The sequence below is a fragment of the Dysidea avara genome, chromosome 2 (genome assembly GCF_963678975.1).
Source record: "Dysidea avara chromosome 2, odDysAvar1.4, whole genome shotgun sequence".
In the NCBI taxonomy this organism is placed as follows: Eukaryota; Metazoa; Porifera; class Demospongiae; order Dictyoceratida; family Dysideidae; genus Dysidea; species Dysidea avara.
Window position 1 is genome coordinate 28042315 of NC_089273.1, and position 19197 is coordinate 28061511.

Below are 19197 nucleotides of genomic sequence, written 5' to 3' on the forward strand. Positions count from 1 at the left end.
TTTCTCTGTTCAAAATGAGCTAACTTGTTTCATAGTAGCACATATTTTTGTTGGTTATAAATATGCTCAATGCTTTTTACAGTGTTTTGCAATGATTTTTTCAGTGCATGTCTCATCATTATAAGGTATTTAAAATAAAACACAAAATTAATGTTGTTCAGTGTTGCTGAATGCTTAGACATGCAGGTAGAGCATGCTAAGTACAGGAACGAATGATGCAGCAAGCTTCACATAACGTTGGCATACTTTTAGTGATGTACCTACCCATTAATTCAAATACCTGCATGATTTTCAATACATGTGTGAGTCATATTTATTTTAGAAAGGTAATCATAGAGTATGGATGTATAGTTACTAAAAGCATCATTATACAATCTGTAACTATACCTACATACATGCATTTGCACTTGTCCTTGAAGAACTTGCAAAGGAATATGGCTGGAGTATAGATGATAGCAGCACTTTGAGTGAAGACAGCAATGACGATCCTACACCAGAAACACTTAGAGAGTTTGAAAACAAGCTTTTGCAAACATTACCAGTGGATGATGTAGTTTTCCTAGGCATGCTGAGTTTTAGAGAGATCATTACTGATGATGAACTTGATGCTTTACAATCAGATCCAACACCATCAGAACAAGCAACAATATTACACCAATTTCTTGATAAGATGATCAGTTGTGAAAATTTCCATTCACGTTTAAATCGTCTTCTTGAAGTAATGGAAGAGTTTAGTAAGTTTAATAGTGGAGATGATGATGAAATTAAAAAATTGTCCAGTGAAATCAGAATGAAGATGAATATCGGTAATTAAGATGTTGTATGTACGGGAGGAGGGGTGTAAATATACATAGTACTCATTTTGCTGGGTATAACCAAGTAACCTTGGGCCATGATTGGATGTACTGGCCTTGTATTCATTTTACATGTCACTTTGACTAATTTTTGCTGAATTGCTGGGTGTTTGGAGTTGCACTGAAGTTACATACAATCCCCTTACAATATTAATAATATCATTGTGAATTCTTGTCAATATCATATAATACAGTTTTAAACATCCTAGCCTAGTATAATAGCTATATATATATATAATATAGCAAAACAGCAAAGATTTCACTGCCTGCAGATAATCTAAAAACTAACTACTTAAGGCTAAGCTAGAAGCTGGATTATCTTTAAAATTGAATAACTAGATAGCTTACTGGTAAAGCAAAGCCACGTGCTATATTAGCACCAAGGTCAAGATAATAAACACTTTGAATGCCTGTGTTACGAACCATTAAAGTTGAATTTTACTGCAAGTGACCGCCTTATTAGAATAGATGACTGCTCTATTAGAGTATCTCGATCTTACAGGAATTTTAAGGCTAGAAATGAATGGATCTGTTTCACTTATCTTGGCTTTTAAGCATCAAACATCCTTGAAGATGCAAAATCATTGCCAAAAAACCACAATCGATAATTCCATAAATGTAGTATGAGAACTATACTAACTCAATTTGAGGTTCTATGTTATTCTTTTTCCCAGGGTAACCACTTCAAACCAACACTCCTTGCCCCTACCCCTGGCACTGGATGTTAAAGTGTTAACTAACAGAAGGACTGGGAATGATTTATACAATTAATGGGAAGGCACTTGACCTTTGATTTAAGCAAGGTCAAGTACCCTATGGTTAGCTAGGCAGCCACTACATATGTGATTTCTACATCTCCATAAATATTGGAATTATGTAACAAAATAGCTAGTAAGTGGTACTATGGTTGCACTGCATGGCGTACTCTGACATTACCAAGAGACTGAAGAAAGCCACCATACATACGGATATAGGCAATGGTCCAGTGAGAAGTTTGAGAGACAGAGCAGTCCTGTACAGCACATAAGCCACTTCAGAACAAGACATACAATTGCTGAAGGCAAACTTCAGGGGCAGAGAAGGCATTTTCAGTGGTATTTGAATAGGATATTCCTATAATATTATGGCAATGACTGTCATTAAGATACTGTACAATTAGACACACCAGTAAATGAAAGCATTTCAGACAGACTTATGCTTTTGATTACGTATAGATATATGTGTTGATGATGACATTTTGAATTAATTGCATAGCAGGACGAAGTTATACGATTCCGCTGAATGTTCTATTAGAGTAGTTAAGTGTCTGATTTATTAGAGTATATCGATTTTGTGCACTCCCAGCACTTATACATGCAGTATTCCATTCTTGCATAACCTTTAGCACAAATTCCAGTAAATCAAGGTAAAGTACGTTGGCTAATGACTACAATAGATGCTTTACTTTGGCAACTGGACATTGTAAAAAGCCCTCTACTGGTAAAAGTAGAGGGGGCAGTTGCCCCTCCACCCCCTATTTCTCCGCCCCTGCAAACTTTATACAGTTTTCATTTCTCACATATTGGACGTTTTGGCTAAACATGGCTGGGTCTGGGAAAATTTGTTTTATTGCCCATATCAGCTGGTTTGATTTTTCGCCACAAACACAAACTTAAACCACATGAACACATTATCAAATGTGACCAAATGTTACAAAAACTGTTCCAAATCACACATCAGGTAAAATCAAACCTAAATACGGTGCGAGTCATTATAAATGTCCAAAATTAGTGGTTTATGGCCTATGACAGTTTAATGACCATAACTCCACCACTGAAACACTTACAGGTTTCAAATTTGGAAATATGGTAACATAACAGCTACTCTACACACAGCAGGAAGTTGGAACATTTGTGACATCATCAACCACCTCCATGATGTAATAACCATGAATATCTAATAATATGCATATTTCAATTTTTCTCAACAGATGTACTAGATGCCAGCTTAACATTTGAGTGCCACCAAGCTATGGGTAGGAGGAAACTTTCCACTGAAAAATAATATTGATTTTTAATGATGGCATAAAGTTATGCCAGCTTTTTTACATATATAAATTACAATTTATCTGTACTCTACAATAACATAAGGTTACAAAACTTGAATTATAATTAGAACATGATAAATACAAAAATTGCACTGAAAAAAAAAATTTAAAATTAGTTAGTGTAATGAATTTACAAGAAGTTTTAAAAGCTCAATTATCTATTCTCGGACTTTACGGTGTGACTTGTACTGCTTTATAGCAGCTTCCATTTGTGGACCCAAAGTTAACCCTTCTCTATAGGCTGCTAAGTAGTCCCTCATTTTCCTAAAAAATCTCCTTATGGTGTTCAGTGGAATGGTATCTAATGATTCGTCCAGTGTATTTTCTAACCCCTTAAATGAATAATCACAATGAGCTCTGGTAAACTTTTTGCTTTGTCCCCATACTCGTTCTATGGGGTTTAATTCACAGTGGAATTTTGGAATAAAATAACCTTTAAAATTGTTTGAATGCAATAATGTTTCAACCCTGGTTTTCTCGTACTTGAAATCTGGCATTTTTTAAAGTTCATTTCTCATCTGTTCAGCTATCATTTTAGTCACATTAATTCCCCTCTCAATCAAAACTTTCTTCATCCCTTTAGGCGTACCATCAGGGAGTACCATTTTTTGTACCCTACCCCTCCACATAGTATCCCGCATCTTTGGTTGTGCCCCACCAGAACGTACATTCATTCTGTTTACATTTAGGGCATCATCAGCAAAAGCTGTGTGACCAGAACTATGGTCAAAAAGCCAAATCACATCATACAACTCTCTGGGATACTTAACTTTAACAATTTTAATAACATGTTCAACTTGGGAAATAAATTTGTCACTGTTCCAGTAACCTTCACCCTCAGCCCCATACTTCAGTAGCACACGGGCTGTCTGCTTTAAATCAGGATACTCTAATTTGCCTCTTTCGAACTCTTCCATCGTTAACCTCAACAAGCCATTGAATTCATCAACAAAATCGCTTACCATTATCCCTCGACCTTGCCCTTTAGGTCTAATTAACTGGTTTTCCTTCTCAGCCCACATCCAGCCCTGATCCTCGTTTGAATGATATGTGCTCTCGTCATGAAAAAGCAAAACTAAGTGTCTACGTTGGGGCCCGATAAAAGGCTCTGACACTTCATCTGTACATAGAGGTGGGGGTGCATGAGTACTGGACAAAATTTCTAAACGCCTCAAATAAAGGGTTCTGTATTCGACTACATCTTTCCTCTCATGCCCATCAATGTAGACACCCTTTTTGGTGCTGGAGGGCTGAAACCCTAGCTTGTGGAGCCACCTACAAGCTGTACTCAAACTAACATTGGCTGGTATGCTAGGATGGTGCTCCCTTACCAAAGGCAACAGGGTCCCATTTGCCCAATTACAAAAATCACGAGCAGTCATGTTCGGCATACCCTTCACAGATGCATGTCCACGAACCCACTCTAAAGTAAGATCTCGATATTGCTCGTCCATCATCACATGGTACCTATTGTGTCTTCCTCTGGAATCTTCAGTAAATTCTCCACTGTTGCTCAGAAAATCTTTTCTCCACCTTCTTATCGTCTTCTCATTCACTCTAAAAAGTAGCCCAGTTTCCTTTGCAGCTCCTGTCTTGGTTAACCCAAACCTCTGGATGTAGTTGTCATAAACTATCATCGTTACCTTCTGCTTATCTGTGCGCTTCATGTCACTAACCCAGTCCTCAAATATAGCGTGAATTTCGTCTTCAGCCATCGAACCTTCGTAATCTTCATCTTCATTGGCTTCCTCATCACTACTATTTTCTTCTAAAGGTGCCGGCAAATCTTCAAATGGAACGGTGTCGACAGCACTAGTGCCTTCTCTGGTATCTTCACTCATCTCTTCCGACGTTCCAGCTCTGACCTCCTCACGAAAAACCTCACCAGAACTCAAACGCTTCTCAACTTTTAACTTATTCATTTCAGAAGCCCTTTCCCTTAGGGACACCTTGCGCTTTCTTGACATATGCATTTTCCAGCTTGTTGAATTGAGCAAACAACAGACAGGAAGCAACAGAAGGTGCGAAATATTTATTGTTGTGATGCAATGCGCATGGTTGTGCTATGGCAACCGCAAATATCAAAGATGCCGCTTGCTATCTGATTGGCTAAAATAAAACAGGTGATACATTAGCAACCATTCGCTCAATTGACGTCAAAATCGATACGTGACTTCATTACAGTAGTGCCTACGACTCGCGAAAAAGATAGAGTTACCGATTCTTGGTGAGTGCGATTACTGTGCGATAAATATTTGGACATTCTTGATGACTTGCACTATACACCCCCAGTGGATAGCTATCATGCTACTAGTTTTGACTCTCACTACTACAAACTACCTGAGGCTGGTTTTAACAGACATCTTTAGTGGGTGGTGTGGAGAGCTCAAATGGCAGTTTCAGGCCTTTTGAATGATCTGGCTTGGCAAGAATCAGTGATTTACTGGTGGATGGCCTGATAATGTTAGCCAAACAATTGTTTCTGTTGATTTTGTTGCATATCAACCACTAAGAAGCCAGCACAGCCATATAATCTCAGGGGAGGATCGAGGAGCTGGCAAGGGGAGGGGCACAAACAGGCTAAGCTGTAAGAGCAGATTCTCTTCAGTATTAGTTGCTGTATTTTTAAGGAGCAATGGTCACTACTTGGTAGGTTTATTTTTGTCATTATGGCCTTTGCAGATGGTTGTAAAGTCTTGAAAAGTGTTAAAAGGCTATGAAGTCTTAAACACCAGCAACACGATAATTATTATAGAGACACTTAGAAAGTACAAAGGTGCTAAGTGGCAGTTTGACAGCTGTGCTTCAGGTGGGTTTGCAATAAATGGTGGTAATATGCAGTTTTCATGAGTTATGTAAATTGATTTGGTATGACAAGGTGTATAGTAAAGTAGTACACTGTATGGCTCTTCCACAGAGGGTTGGGGGGGAGAGGGGGGGAATTTTCCCCAAATGCCCCATCCTGGATCCACCATTGAATCTCGTATCTTGACTTCGAGTGATTTTCTATCTTATTTGGCGGGAAACTACAAGCAGCGATGAAGTGGTCTGAAAGGTAATCGATTGATGCAAATCTTGTATAAATTTCATACGCGTGCTTACTATTCTTGACAACTTGAATTCTTTAAAACCATTTACCTTGAAACTTCAATTTGGAATGTTTTTCCAAAATTCAGTCACAAGTTTTACTGTCAAAATCACCCAAGTTTGAGTGGTCTACTTTTGCTGGCTGTTTTCCACATTTGCAAGGCATATAAGCAATATGTGAGTGGTCAGGTGCATTGACACAGTTCTGGCCAAGGCCAGACTGTATCAATGCTGTATGTGGGTATATAGCTCTGTGATGTTGAAAGTAGACCTGTGTTGCACATTTTAGCCTGTTTTCAGTCATGAACGGCACCTGTATCATCCCTATGCCATATAAGCTTTTAACTACAGTGATTGAAAACCTCTTGGCCCCCACTACCACCACCCCTATTGAGCTAGGGCTCTTCTGACACAGTCAACCTCAAGTTAAACCTATCTAACATGGAGGGAAATTTAGTTGTTGGCTACTTGTATGGTAAATGATTTTGAACATACTGAATCAGCGCACTAATTATGTGTGAAAATTTGGTACCCGGACTTTCAACCATTGGCAAGCTACAACACTCTATATACTTTAAACAATCATTCTTAATACCTGTAATTAGGCAATAAGACTGATTTTCCCAGAAGTAGTCACAAATATAATGTGCCAAGCAGACAAACATAGGTACACACACACACATACACACACACATACACACACACACACACACACACACACACAGACTATGTACTAAGAATATTTCAGGCAGGAGTATGCCATGCATGTGCCTGGGTAAAACCAAGAAGTTTAGCTAAATTTTGAAGTGATTACTGGGGCACTCTACTCAATTTTAGTATACATTCTGTGCAAGCTATCAATGGTACAGGCCTACCCATTGTAAAAATCATTTATTACTAAGGTACGTATGTTGCACAATGGTAGGCATGTGTGAAAATAGCATATTAATGTTCTTCCTGGTTGTAACACACTGGTGTAACATCCCAGCTTATCAGATCATCCAACACAATACTGCTTATCTTGATACACTAATGTACACCATCTTTATCTCTATTGTAGGTAAAAGAATGTATAGAAGAGTTTGTTACGATGCAGGGAATGACTATGTCGGTGAAGCAGCAAGAAAAGGTGTTCAAAAAGCCATTTGTTGGATCAAAAGACCGTAAGTTCACTGATACTACACAAATTTTGCACTGTCATCATAATTATATGAATGTATTATAGCACAAAGAAGACTTTAGCAACTGGTTTTATTGGATATGTAAAGTTGCATGGGAAGCCTTCATATGTTCTGGTGACCAACTGTCATGCACTTGATAGTGAAGAAGTTGCTGCAGATAGTGTGATTGGATTTGATGGTAGTGATGAGCAATTGAGTATGAAAGAACTTACATGTATGGTGAAAAACTCATTTTCATCTAGTCGCAAAAAAAAGGTATTTAAATGACGTGGGACAGTAGAAAAGGTGCAACACAGAATGGTGGAATATATTACATTTTAAAATATTTATCATATAGTATGGTACAACTTTATAGTTAGGGGTTGAGCTTTCTTCTCCAAAATATCATCCAAAAATATAGTCTCATTTTCTTCATCACAGGTTGGCAGTAGTGGTTAGGCATAGCCAATCCCAAAAAAAAATTTTTTCAGAGTAACCCCAAACCCTTTCAACATGTTTCTATGAAATTAAAAAAGAATTTAACTGAATTTTCTCCAAATGCCTGACTGAGTAATTAACTGATGCCTCCAGTCAAGGCTGAAGCATAACTCGACTCTGGAAAGACTATAATATGGGCTTGATTTCTTCCCTGTTTAACATCCTGAGACATACCTTTTTTTTCCAACCGCAACAGCTACAGTGCATAGATTTGCATTACGTACCTTTATCCTCATTTGTGTTTCATTGCATTTTCCACTATCACATACGAAGGTTTTAATTCGTGGTGATGCGTAGTGGCTTCAGTGCTTTAATTTCCATGAATTTCAGGTGTCACGTTGTTCATCATTTTAATACTGTATAACAAGTAGAACATACAGGGGTATCTGAAACTGAAGCAGAATGGCCACATTGTATTTCTGTAACCAATAATCAGGGTTCACATTTAGTTGTAATTTCTTCGCTGGATTGATTGTATAGAGGCACGTCTTGAACTGTTCCTCATTTTAATGCCGTATAGCATTGCAAGTAAAAGTTATGATGAGTTTAAAATTATTTCTGCAAATTGTTCTATTGTTCCAGAATTATTCCTGTTTCTGTTTAGCATTACGTTTTTTTCTCAAAATTATTCTGATGTTGAGCAATAAAACACTATGCAGTGATCACAATAAAACTGAACTCTCTGTTACAGTCAGCTGGGTATTATTCTCAATGCAATGAACAACCACACAAGGAAACATCAGCTCATTCACCTACTAATGTGTTTAGACATAGTTTCTGTTTACTGCACTAGTTATTGGAGACCACTATAGTCGGTTTGTATTCACCTGAGCCCTTGTTTCTTGTTAATAACTCTTGTCACATGGACTGTCTGCCCAAACATTTAGTAGCACTGTGAAGCCCTTTAAATGTTGGAACTGTTAGTCAAAAACGTGCTTTGATATGGATAAGAACAAGTGAGTTATGAGGTTTTAAAATACATTTAGTATGGACGATTCAGGCAAGCAAACATGTTTACAACATGAAAAAAATCCTTGTTCCAGTACAAAACCATTGGGAGTGAACGCGTGTTTACCTCTTTGATATTACTATATTTGGCGGGGGCTCAGGTGAGTGCATACCGACTATAGAGCAGGTGAAACATACGTACAGTAGCTGAAAACAATGTGGAATGACTACTTTGCATTTCAGTAATAATTATTGATAGTCAAGGCGTGCATTTAGAGTAACTTTTAATTTGTAATGGATCTAGCACCATTCTTCCCTTTGATGCAGTATGTGATGGTTCACCAGCATTACATTATACAAAAAGTAATTTTACATCGTACAGTACAGTGTATACTAACGATACTAATGATCATAAAGATTTGCACTTTCTTACAAAAAAATCCATACCTGATGCGTTGGCTGTATAGTGGTTAGGTATAACCAAGAACAATAGTGCCTTCAATGTGGTCCAAAATGCTGCCAATATGTTGCTACAAAATAATTATGTTTACTTATTTATTGCATACCTGCATGCCCGCCTGCCCATTCTGCCTGCCCATTCTGCCTGCCCACTACTATACTGTTGGATAAAAAAAGACAGCCAAGCTGTGAAAAGTAGTGCAGCCCTTTAAAAAGTCAAGGTGAAAAATTGTGAAATCAAAAGACAAAATGGCTGCAAAACACTAATCATTTTTGCACCCTTTTTCACAGCTTGCTCATTTTGGTAGATAGTACTTGCAAGCCTCAAAGTAAAGCTGCCCCATGGCTGGCTGTTGGGGTATTTACCTGTCTTTCACAGGAATAGCAGGGTGGTGGCAATTGTTGTATTGTCCATATAAAATAATGGATTTGTAATATTATTGTTTATCTTTTGTAAATTTCTTCATGACTGTTCTATTAAGGTGACTACTTTATTAGGAAGTGTTGTTCACAATTTATTATGTTTGTGGTTTTTGCATTAACACTGATTCACCTCAACCACAAAAGGTTTTAGCTGTGATGTGTAGATGATTCACGCAACAAATTTGATAACATTCCTATAAGTAATTTGTCCTGTAAATGTAGCAAGCATTAGATTTTGTTTTGTGATTTTAGGTTGCGTGCTTGTTACCTATGATCGGTTTTCACATTATACTCCATAGCTGTTATACTCCAATTTGTTTCCAACCACAAAACTTTGAGCTATGGTGGTTAACCTATCCACATATACTATTATGAAACAAGACTATTTTGCTGTGGAAATTCCCTCCACCTTCAGTATAGTCTGCACATCAAAGTTGAGCCTAATCTTTCCAGCATTTCCAAAATATGAGTCCTAGTACATAATTTCATCTTCTTTATAATATTATTTTGTTTACAAAAACTGCTACATATAAATTGTAAAGGAACATGCATGCACTGAAATTTTGCACATGTAAGAAGGATTCAAAGATGAATCTCAGTACCAAGTTTGGTTTGAATAAAGAGTCGTGTATCATAATGTAAGAGAAGGACTGATTTGTTGTCATACCTACAGGGCAAATTACATATGTGCTATATAAATGCTGTGGGTTGATAATCAGTACACTGTAGCATGGAGTTATATGTATGCGTCAAAATCATGTTATTGTTCTTCATTTTAAATAATGCATTAATGCAGCACACCAACTTCTTGGGTTGCATGACACACTACCATGAGTCTTAATTATTAAAATTTATTAAATAAATGCACAATAAATGCTTTAAATTTGCTGTGCTTCGTAATGTTACTATGCAGATTCCTGCTTTAGTAAAAAACATCTATTGTAAAATTATTGTATCGTTTTCTATATAAATTAATTTTCTTGTTTATAGCTTGATTTTGCAATGATAGAGATTGACTGGAACAGATTAAAAGGATATGCACAATTCATAGATATGACAAAACCAGTATCAGTTAAGAAAGGGGATTTTATCACAGTCATACAATATGACTCAGAAAAAAGAGAGTTGATATATTCATCCTCAGAGTGTTTCTTGGCTGGTGAGTAATTTATAATTGTTACCTTTACATATTTAGCTAAAGTAAATGAATAATCTACCATGACTCACTCTAGCATGGGTGTATGAAACTGTATGGTTCTGCAGTGTAGAAAATAACGACTGGACACTGGACGATTTCTGGTAAATTACAGCAAGGAATAGTGTCCTTTCAAATTGTAGGAAGGCATGATGGTATTCATGCACTTTTAGTCTGTGGTGACCACAAAGGTACATGTATGCCCAAGATGTACACTGAGATTAACAGTTACTATGTTGTGCAATTAAGTCTACTTGCATCAGTCACCTGTACTGAAGTAGTAAAAATGTATTTATAACCTGATTGTCAGTAGTACTTTATCTTGTGGTATTCATGTTCACTTGTACAACCAGTTTATACATTAAGCTAGAATCAATAAGATAACAGTGCATCTGTTTATGCATCGTATTACTACTATATTTTCTATGTCATGGCAATAAGCAAAGTAAAGCAAGTAGAAGGCCTTGACAGAAGTCCTTTTGACTCATTTCCTACAAAACCCCTTGTAACAGAATCGATTCCATAGAAGCTCTTCTAATTGACTAGTACTTACTCTTGAAAATAGCTACTGCAGTGTTAGTGGTTGAGTAGCGCTCAGCTATGCATTGTATATAATGGTGGCCCCTATGTTTGGCAGAAACAAACACCCAAGTTGGTAAAAACACAGGAAAGGAGAAACAACGAAAGTTAAAATGTCCAGTCAAATTGCTTGAAGTACACTCAACTTTCACAATGTCCTGACAGTATGTCAGGACATGTCTGAAAAGTTATTTTGCACACTGCTCTTTGATATTGGGTAATGGCCTGTACTGTTTCATTTTAGCCAGGCTTGAGCCTTGAATTAGCCATAACTCAGTCCAATTCACTTCTACACATATCTTTTCTATTTTGAAAACAACCCTTTTCCCTTCCCACTGCCACCTTGTCACTACCTCTATTGGAGTTGCCTGATACAGTCACCCCACAGATGCTCTAAGGAATTGTTGTAAAATATGTGAAAATTTGATACGCGTAGCTTCAACCACTGGTGAGCTACAACACTCTGAATTTCTCCAGCATTTCTCAATACTTACAAGGTAAATATTCTCAGAAATAGTTACAAATAGTGAATGCATGAATCAGAAAGTGAATTGCCAATCTGAGCCAGTAAACCTGTTACTATAAATGTACATGAGTAGCCATTGTTAACCATGCACATATGATCATAGCTGCAGCAAAATGGAATTTTACATTTATCACACATTTTACAGTCTTTAAGTTGAATGAATGAAGTAGGGATTAAATTTGTATTAATTTGAATGTAGATGCAGATACACGATATCCTAGTTTCAATGTTGTGAATAATTACAATACATACTGTACGTATTAATATGTCAATGTAGGCTGCAGAAGTAAGAAAGTACTGAAGCAATAATGTTGTGGTGATCTTACTAAATTTAAAACTATAGTACAGTTGTTGTGAAGGAGAGCATTTTTCTTGCTCCAACTTGTATCGGGATTGTGTCAGGACCAATGATTTAAAACAAACATGGCAATAATTGGTAATTGTCATAGGTTCATAAATATAATAAAGAATTATAATTATGAACTCCAGCTTAAACTCCACAACACTCCCAGGAGAATGAAAATATAATCAAACATAATTCCTTGTTTAAACCCTCTTGTGCAGTAGTGTAGATGCTTCATTTAATTCTAACAGGAATAAATAATTAATTGCTGTTGTGACAGTAGGATGTCCAGGCAATTGTATCTCTGCCGCTTTAACCTTTGAATCTTTACTACTAATTATCTTCTATACTTTTCCCAATTTACAACTGCTTCTTGGCAGCTTGTCATCCTTAACGATGACCACATCACCTTCTTTGGGTTCTCACAAATAACATGTCTTTGACTGTTTGTGAACAAGAGGAATCCTTTCTCTCAGACTTAAAAGGTATTCATCCTTCCAAATCCTCCAAAATAAATCCAACTGTTTTCTTCCTCTCGTCTAAGTCTCTATAGTTTTGTTGCTGATTCCTTGTTAATCTGAAAGTCGGGATCATCACAATAATCACTATCCGCTGATGGGCAAAGACCAAGTTTTCGATAACCTGTCAAGAAATGAGATGTAGTCAGAGTGAATCCAGAGCTAATCTCTCCATACACATAGGTCAGTGGTCTAGTATTCAATACTGCTTCAATCTCAGTCAAAAGTGTTCCAAAGAATATTGCTTCCTGCCAATGGCCTTCCTCATTGATCTCTTCACCATGCCTACAAGTCTCTCATAAAGTCCTCCTTGCCAAGGGGCAAGGGCAGTGGTAAAATTCCATTTACTTTCGTGAAGATATATAACTTAGAACATCTTTGTCCTGAAATATCTGTCTTCACTGAATATTCACTGCTGTATTGGTTAGCTTAAATGTGACCCAGTCTGAGAAAACCAGGCTTATCGCCTTTTTAAAAGTATCAAGAAACACTAGTTTTAAATATTTAGTGTGTAGTAGCCCGCCAATGGTTGAAGCTATGTGTACCAAATTTTCACACGTTTTACACCAATTCCTTACCATCCACAGCATCCACTGTGCAAGTAGCCAACAACTAAGTTTCCCACCATTTTAGATAATTTTTGAACCGAGGTTGACTGTATCAGGCGAGCTGCAAAATGGTTGGGAGGCGGGAGCCTGGAAGGCAGGCAAGATGGTGTTCAAAAATTGAAAAGGAAGGTGTAGGGATGAATTAGGCCAAGTTTTGGGCCATTGAGGTCTCAAAATTGGCTATAATGAAAGGAAATTCATAGCAGAAGCACGTATTCAACACCACAGAGCTGTACAGCCACATACAGTCATCTCCAGACTGACCAGAGCTCCATTAAGGCCCCACACCACATGTACGGATCGCCACTGGGTTTGGGAAAAGCAGCCAGCAAAACCAGACCACTCAAGTCTAGCTGATTTTGATTGTGGAATTAGATAGTTTATTCATGTAGCTTTGTGTCCTGGGTGAAAAATCGAATCTGCTGAATGGGTGATAAGACCGGTTTACTCACAAATTGTGGTGCATTGTCAGAAATAAATCAGGTTTCCCACGGCGAGACACAAATCATCTAAGACAACTAAGAAGCTGTGTTGCAGTCAAATCCAATATCCATTCTAAGTGTATTGCTCGTACTGCCAAGCATGTAAATAAACAAACCCAAACCTTTTAAAGCTCTGTTCCAAGCTTAACATGTGTAGCTCCAAGGTAATCCAATCCAATAAACTGAAACAGTTCCGACTGTGACACCCTTTCTTTTGGCCATGGTGGCATATTTGGCAGCTGAAATGATGATCCCTCAAACTTCTAAAATACGTATCACACACTTGATAGTATACTCCTTACTTGTGCTCGGCCTTGGGGAATCCAGTATTCTTCCCTCAACTAAGATAGGGTGTGAGCAACTCCAGTCACTGATGAACCTCTCTGATCAATAACACTGTAAACCATTCATGTCTAGGAACCAACTTGGGATTCTTAGTATCCTCTAATAAAATAAGTATTCATATATCTACCATAGCATCTCAATATTTCTACATCATCTAATTTGAGACCCAATTGTCTCTGTAGACAATTCTTCCTGTGTTTCACAATTGCAACAAACACATCAGGGTATCTTCTGTGTTGAATAACAAAAATCCGCAGCAGAATAGCACTCTTATTTTCCCTAGAATAAATTGAATCAGCAATCATGTTAACAAATTTTTTTCATAATAACTTGTACTTTCTAAAACTCTACACCCTGGTCTCTAAATTACACTTCTGTATTATCTTTATGTAGATAAACTTGAGACAGTACACCATGACGCGCAGAAGCTTTTGATACTAGGCTCTGGCCTATCATGTTCAAAAATTAACATACAGATGTATTATGCTTTTAAGCACTGCTCAAAAATTGAGCCTATTATATTCAAAATTATGGTTTCAAAATCAAGATTATGCTAGAGAACTGACTGTTTTATTAGAGTATATCAGCCTTTTCTGACTGCTGTATTAGAATAAGTGACTGCTGTATTAAAGTATCTCGATCTTATTTCTGCAAAGTGTGAATAACTAACAAAGAAATGGTTTAATAAGTTATATTGCATGTTTTTAAATATGAAATGCACTAATAATACTATTGGCAGTGAATATTTGCTTTCTTTCAGGTGTGCATATTGCGCATTTTAACTAATTTTTCAAATATCGTCCTTATTGTGCTGGCATTATGCTTGATGCTTTTGGTCACCTATTATGCTTTAAATTATGCTGGCATAATCAGCCGATGCCTAAAGAATACCTTAGGTAACTTCACCTCTACACTGTTTTTGTCCTCACAGGTATCTGTAGGGCTTCCAGAAGGCACTGCTAAGGTCACAGGTTGCTGAGTCAAGTTTGCATTAGACCTCTCCACTTTCCTTAACACTCACGCCAAACGGCCTTCAAGACGAGAGGCAATCTCCTTAGAGTCCAGCAAAAGTTCAATTAAGCCTTCGCTTCTGTCTGTTGCCCACAAATATTCTTCTCTTTGGCTGCCTTTCTTCAGAGTCGCTTTCAATTACATTCAGTAGTGTGGTCCACTCCTGGTTACAGCGCTCTAGAAGAGTAATGTTCATCGAGAAATCTATGAATGAGGTCGTCCAGTTCTGTTTTTTCTTTATCCAAGTCACTATTGTCGACTGGACACTCCAGAATCGATTTGCCCATTTTGACATAAGCTTGCAGTTTCACCTTCATAGGTCCAAGCAGCCTTCGAATGGCCTGGTCACAGCACCATAAACTGTCGCAGAGGAGAGCATTTTTTTGCTCCAACTTGTATCGGGATTGTGTCGAGACCAATGATTTAAAACAAACATGGCAATTTATACAATAATTAGTAATTGTCATAGTTTCATAAATACAATAAAGAATTATAAATCTGTTAATTATCAAGTCCAGCTTGAACTCCATGACAACAGTGGTGCACTGTTGATTCATGCTTCAATGATGCAGTTGGTATTGCAGTAATGTAGCCAGGCCTTCAGAGGTGGTAGGGCTCAACTATCCACAAGTTTCACCTCACTAGTACAAAATAAAACTGTTATAAAAGCGCATAAGTGTACTGTATCTAGATAGCTAATCGTGTACTACACTGCTGTTTCTTCAGCTTATTTCACTAGTCTAATGCAATACATGAAGAATATAATAATATAGAAGCTAGAAAAAGGCATTACATGAAAACTGACTTATCTTTATCAGCCATTTTTTTGATCCCTTTATCTGTGTTTGTGCATGTCTTTTTTACTTCAGTCTGATTTATCCGCCAACAAAATACTCCGCACTGTTGCTGACAACTCTTTTCTGTATAACAACAGACTCCAAAACATGCTCCTCTCAAACTGCCTCCATGAATCTAGTCTTAACATGATGTAATGCGTTAAATACTATTTGGATAAGCTGATGCATTTGTTGAACTTCTCTTAATAAACTTTGATCATAGATTATGTTTCTGACAATATAAATTTACCACCAAGTTATGCATTATTCCACCTCTTGTACATTGCAGCATGCCACCACACTGGTGAAAGTTGGGGGACATTTGCCTATCTAGACATGCCCTTGGCTGCACCACTGGTACAGTGAAGCAGTCTTTATGGTTGTCTTTAAGTGCAAATGTGACTTCATTTTGTGAAAACTGTCAGTTAATGTATGGGCAAACTCCAGTAAATGTTTGAGCATTAATTGGATGGCTGTAGGTTCGAAGCTGCTCATGGATTATTATTTTCTCCTTTCTCCACCTTTTCAAACATACTTTATGTATCAACTTTAAACAAGCTGTAGGGCCAGTTACAGACCTTTAGCACTAGACTTAATAAATAACAAATGCATGATGCATGAATAGATTGAGAGATATATGACTTTCAATCTTGTCGAGGCCAGGTTTATTAACTCACTTTAGTGCAGAGAAAGCTTGCAACCCACATAACCAAAACTTTTGAGCAACAGTTTTCACGAGCAATTTATAACTCATGCATGCACATACAGTGACTATGGGTAGTGGTGAGGGTTTTGGGTTGGCGATTGATAATAATATCAACAGAAAATAGCTGACAAGGTCATTATGGATTCTCCAGCCCTGTCAAGACTATTGGAGACACTCAAAGAAAAAGAAATGTATGTAGAAAATATCTGGGCAACTGTCCAAGTCTGTCCATGTCTCTAGCCTTGTGTTCCAGCAGGCCAATGATATTACAAGATTCCAGATAGTTCCCAGTGACTGGCACATGTCTATAGAAATCCACTCAGCCCAAGCAACTCAGTGGCGTGGCTGTGGTGAAATTGGGTAGTGCACCTGTGTAGCTATCCATTCATGGTGGAAAGACAACTTTAATGGCTATGTGAACTGTGAAGATCAGCAATTTTCTAAACATCAATCGCAAAAATTATAATGAATCCTACCAGCTTTCAAAATTGTTAATGCTTGTGCATTTGTATGCTATTTCCACATTAATTACTCATGCTATGTATGCACTTACAACTTCATGCAAAGGAGAATATAATGAAAGATTTATACTTGTATTAAAACCTTGTGTAACAGATACAAAGTTTAGAATAGTTGTTTATGTATGCAGGTTGCCTATTGATTTATGAGTGTGGATCAAGTTGGACAACTTCTGATGGTGTTGTGGTAAAGGCAGTTGATGGTAATTTTGAAGTTGTTGGTCTTCATCGAGGCAAACTTGATGTAATGTTCAACTGTGGAACAATCCTTAAAGATATATTAAAAAGCATTTCTGGAAAAGTTTACAATGCAGGTACACACACAGTACACACTATAATATGTAAGTTATAGTAGTACAATAGTAATTATTTAGAATTACGTATGTGATATGATCTACAAAACCTAACTTAGTTGAACAAGCCTAGTACCAAACACTCATTTTAGTCAGTACAATGCATGTATATATATATGATTTAAATACTTTCAACCAATGAAACATAATAATACCCAACATACTGGTATCATCACAGTATATTTATTTGCATTCCAAAAAAACCATGACATGTAAGCAATCAATTTTAGAGCAAAACTAGAATAGAAATATGAAATAGTGATTCTCTAATAGAGCAGTCACTTACTCTAATAGGTCAGTTAACAGAACAGTTTATTACTTTGTTACATTAGTTAGTAAGCATCATGCTAACTAAATTACTTTCCTGGAAATTTACACAGGTAGATCAAATTCACATTTTACTACTTCAAATCTTGTACATTTTGTTTACAAAAATGTTTAGAAAATATTTGGAATAATAAAAGCTTAAATCATTTCTATTGAAAAAGTAAGAATAGAACAGTCTTGCACTCACCATAGATGACGTTCCATCTGGGGAAGATTTACTGTAGAGCATTACAATGTAACAAATATATCCCACTTCTGTCTGTCAGAACTGAATCCTCTGTTTTTACCCTCCATAATTAAATTATGGAATTTACAACCAAATCAATAGTTGATGTGGATAAATATTATGTACCTATTTTAAGGCAACATTCTATTTCATATATTAAAAATTATAAATTTAAAAATAAAGTAGGAATCCAAGCTATAAAAAGTAGTGAAACAAGAGAAGAATGATGGTAGCTATTACAGCATAGCTCGGTGGGAAATCCCTACTTTGGCATGATATAGCCATTATTTTATGTTCAGTGCCAAAGTAGGAATTTCCCACCGAGTTATGTTGTAATAGCTACCATTGTTCTTCTCTTGTTTCACTACTTTTTATAGCTTGGATTCCTACTTTATTTTTAAATTTATAATTTTCAATATACTAGTTTGTTTAGCTTCTTTTTTTTTTTTGTTAAGGCATACAGCTAGCTATAAACATGTGACTGTTCTATTAGGGTGACTGCTGTGTTAGAGTATCTTGAGGCAGCCTGCAAGATGTGCACTTGCCCAAAAATGGGCGTGGTTTCGATCGATTATAGAGTATGTCGAGTCAGCCTTCCAAATTGAAGGTGTGTGGTCACTGAAATACAGCTAGTGCAAAAGGGGTGTGTCATCGTGGTTTCAATCGATAAATCAATAATACATACAATGAAGAATGGGCGTGATCTTGTGACCTATCATAAAGCTATCTAGCTAGTACCAGTGCCTCCGTACAGTACCCTCTGTCATAGATTATATCAGTATGGAATATAATCTATTCCTCTGTACAGTAGCGTAGTCTAAGCGCCTTAAATAATCTTGTGGCGTCTACTATGCTGCTTAAAGAAAGTGTTGATATGGAAAATTAACGCCTCGATATGGTTTCATTGGATGAAGAAGAAGACAAGGAGCCTGATTGAAGATAAAAGAAAAGACAAGGTGCAGAGGGCATACACTCCTCGGAACCCCAAAAGGCACATCCCACTGGTGAGTTATCTATTGTTGCGTAAAATGGTGGCCATGCACTGCTTCATTTGGCCTCTAGGCTTGCGACTGTGGTTGAGCAGTCAGGCAGTCAGTCTAAAATTCAAA

General features: G+C 37.0%; 1 protein-coding gene across 2 annotated transcripts in view; it reads left to right on the plus strand.

Annotated features, from left to right (window-relative positions):
• The window catches only part of LOC136244144 (uncharacterized), a 60767-nt gene that overhangs the window by 22475 nt on the left and 19095 nt on the right, over window positions 1-19197 (plus strand). Inside the window, exons 3-7 of one of the 2 annotated variants that reach the window (XM_066035663.1) lie at window positions 420-806; window positions 7088-7190; window positions 7253-7463; window positions 10506-10674; window positions 17314-17496. In XM_066035663.1, the coding sequence (XP_065891735.1) occupies window positions 420-806; window positions 7088-7190; window positions 7253-7463; window positions 10506-10674; window positions 17314-17496 (1053 nt within the window). Of the gene's footprint in view, window positions 1-419; window positions 807-7087; window positions 7191-7252; window positions 7464-10505; window positions 10675-17313; window positions 17524-19197 lie in introns of both variants that reach the window. The other variant, XM_066035666.1, reaches the window with a different exon arrangement.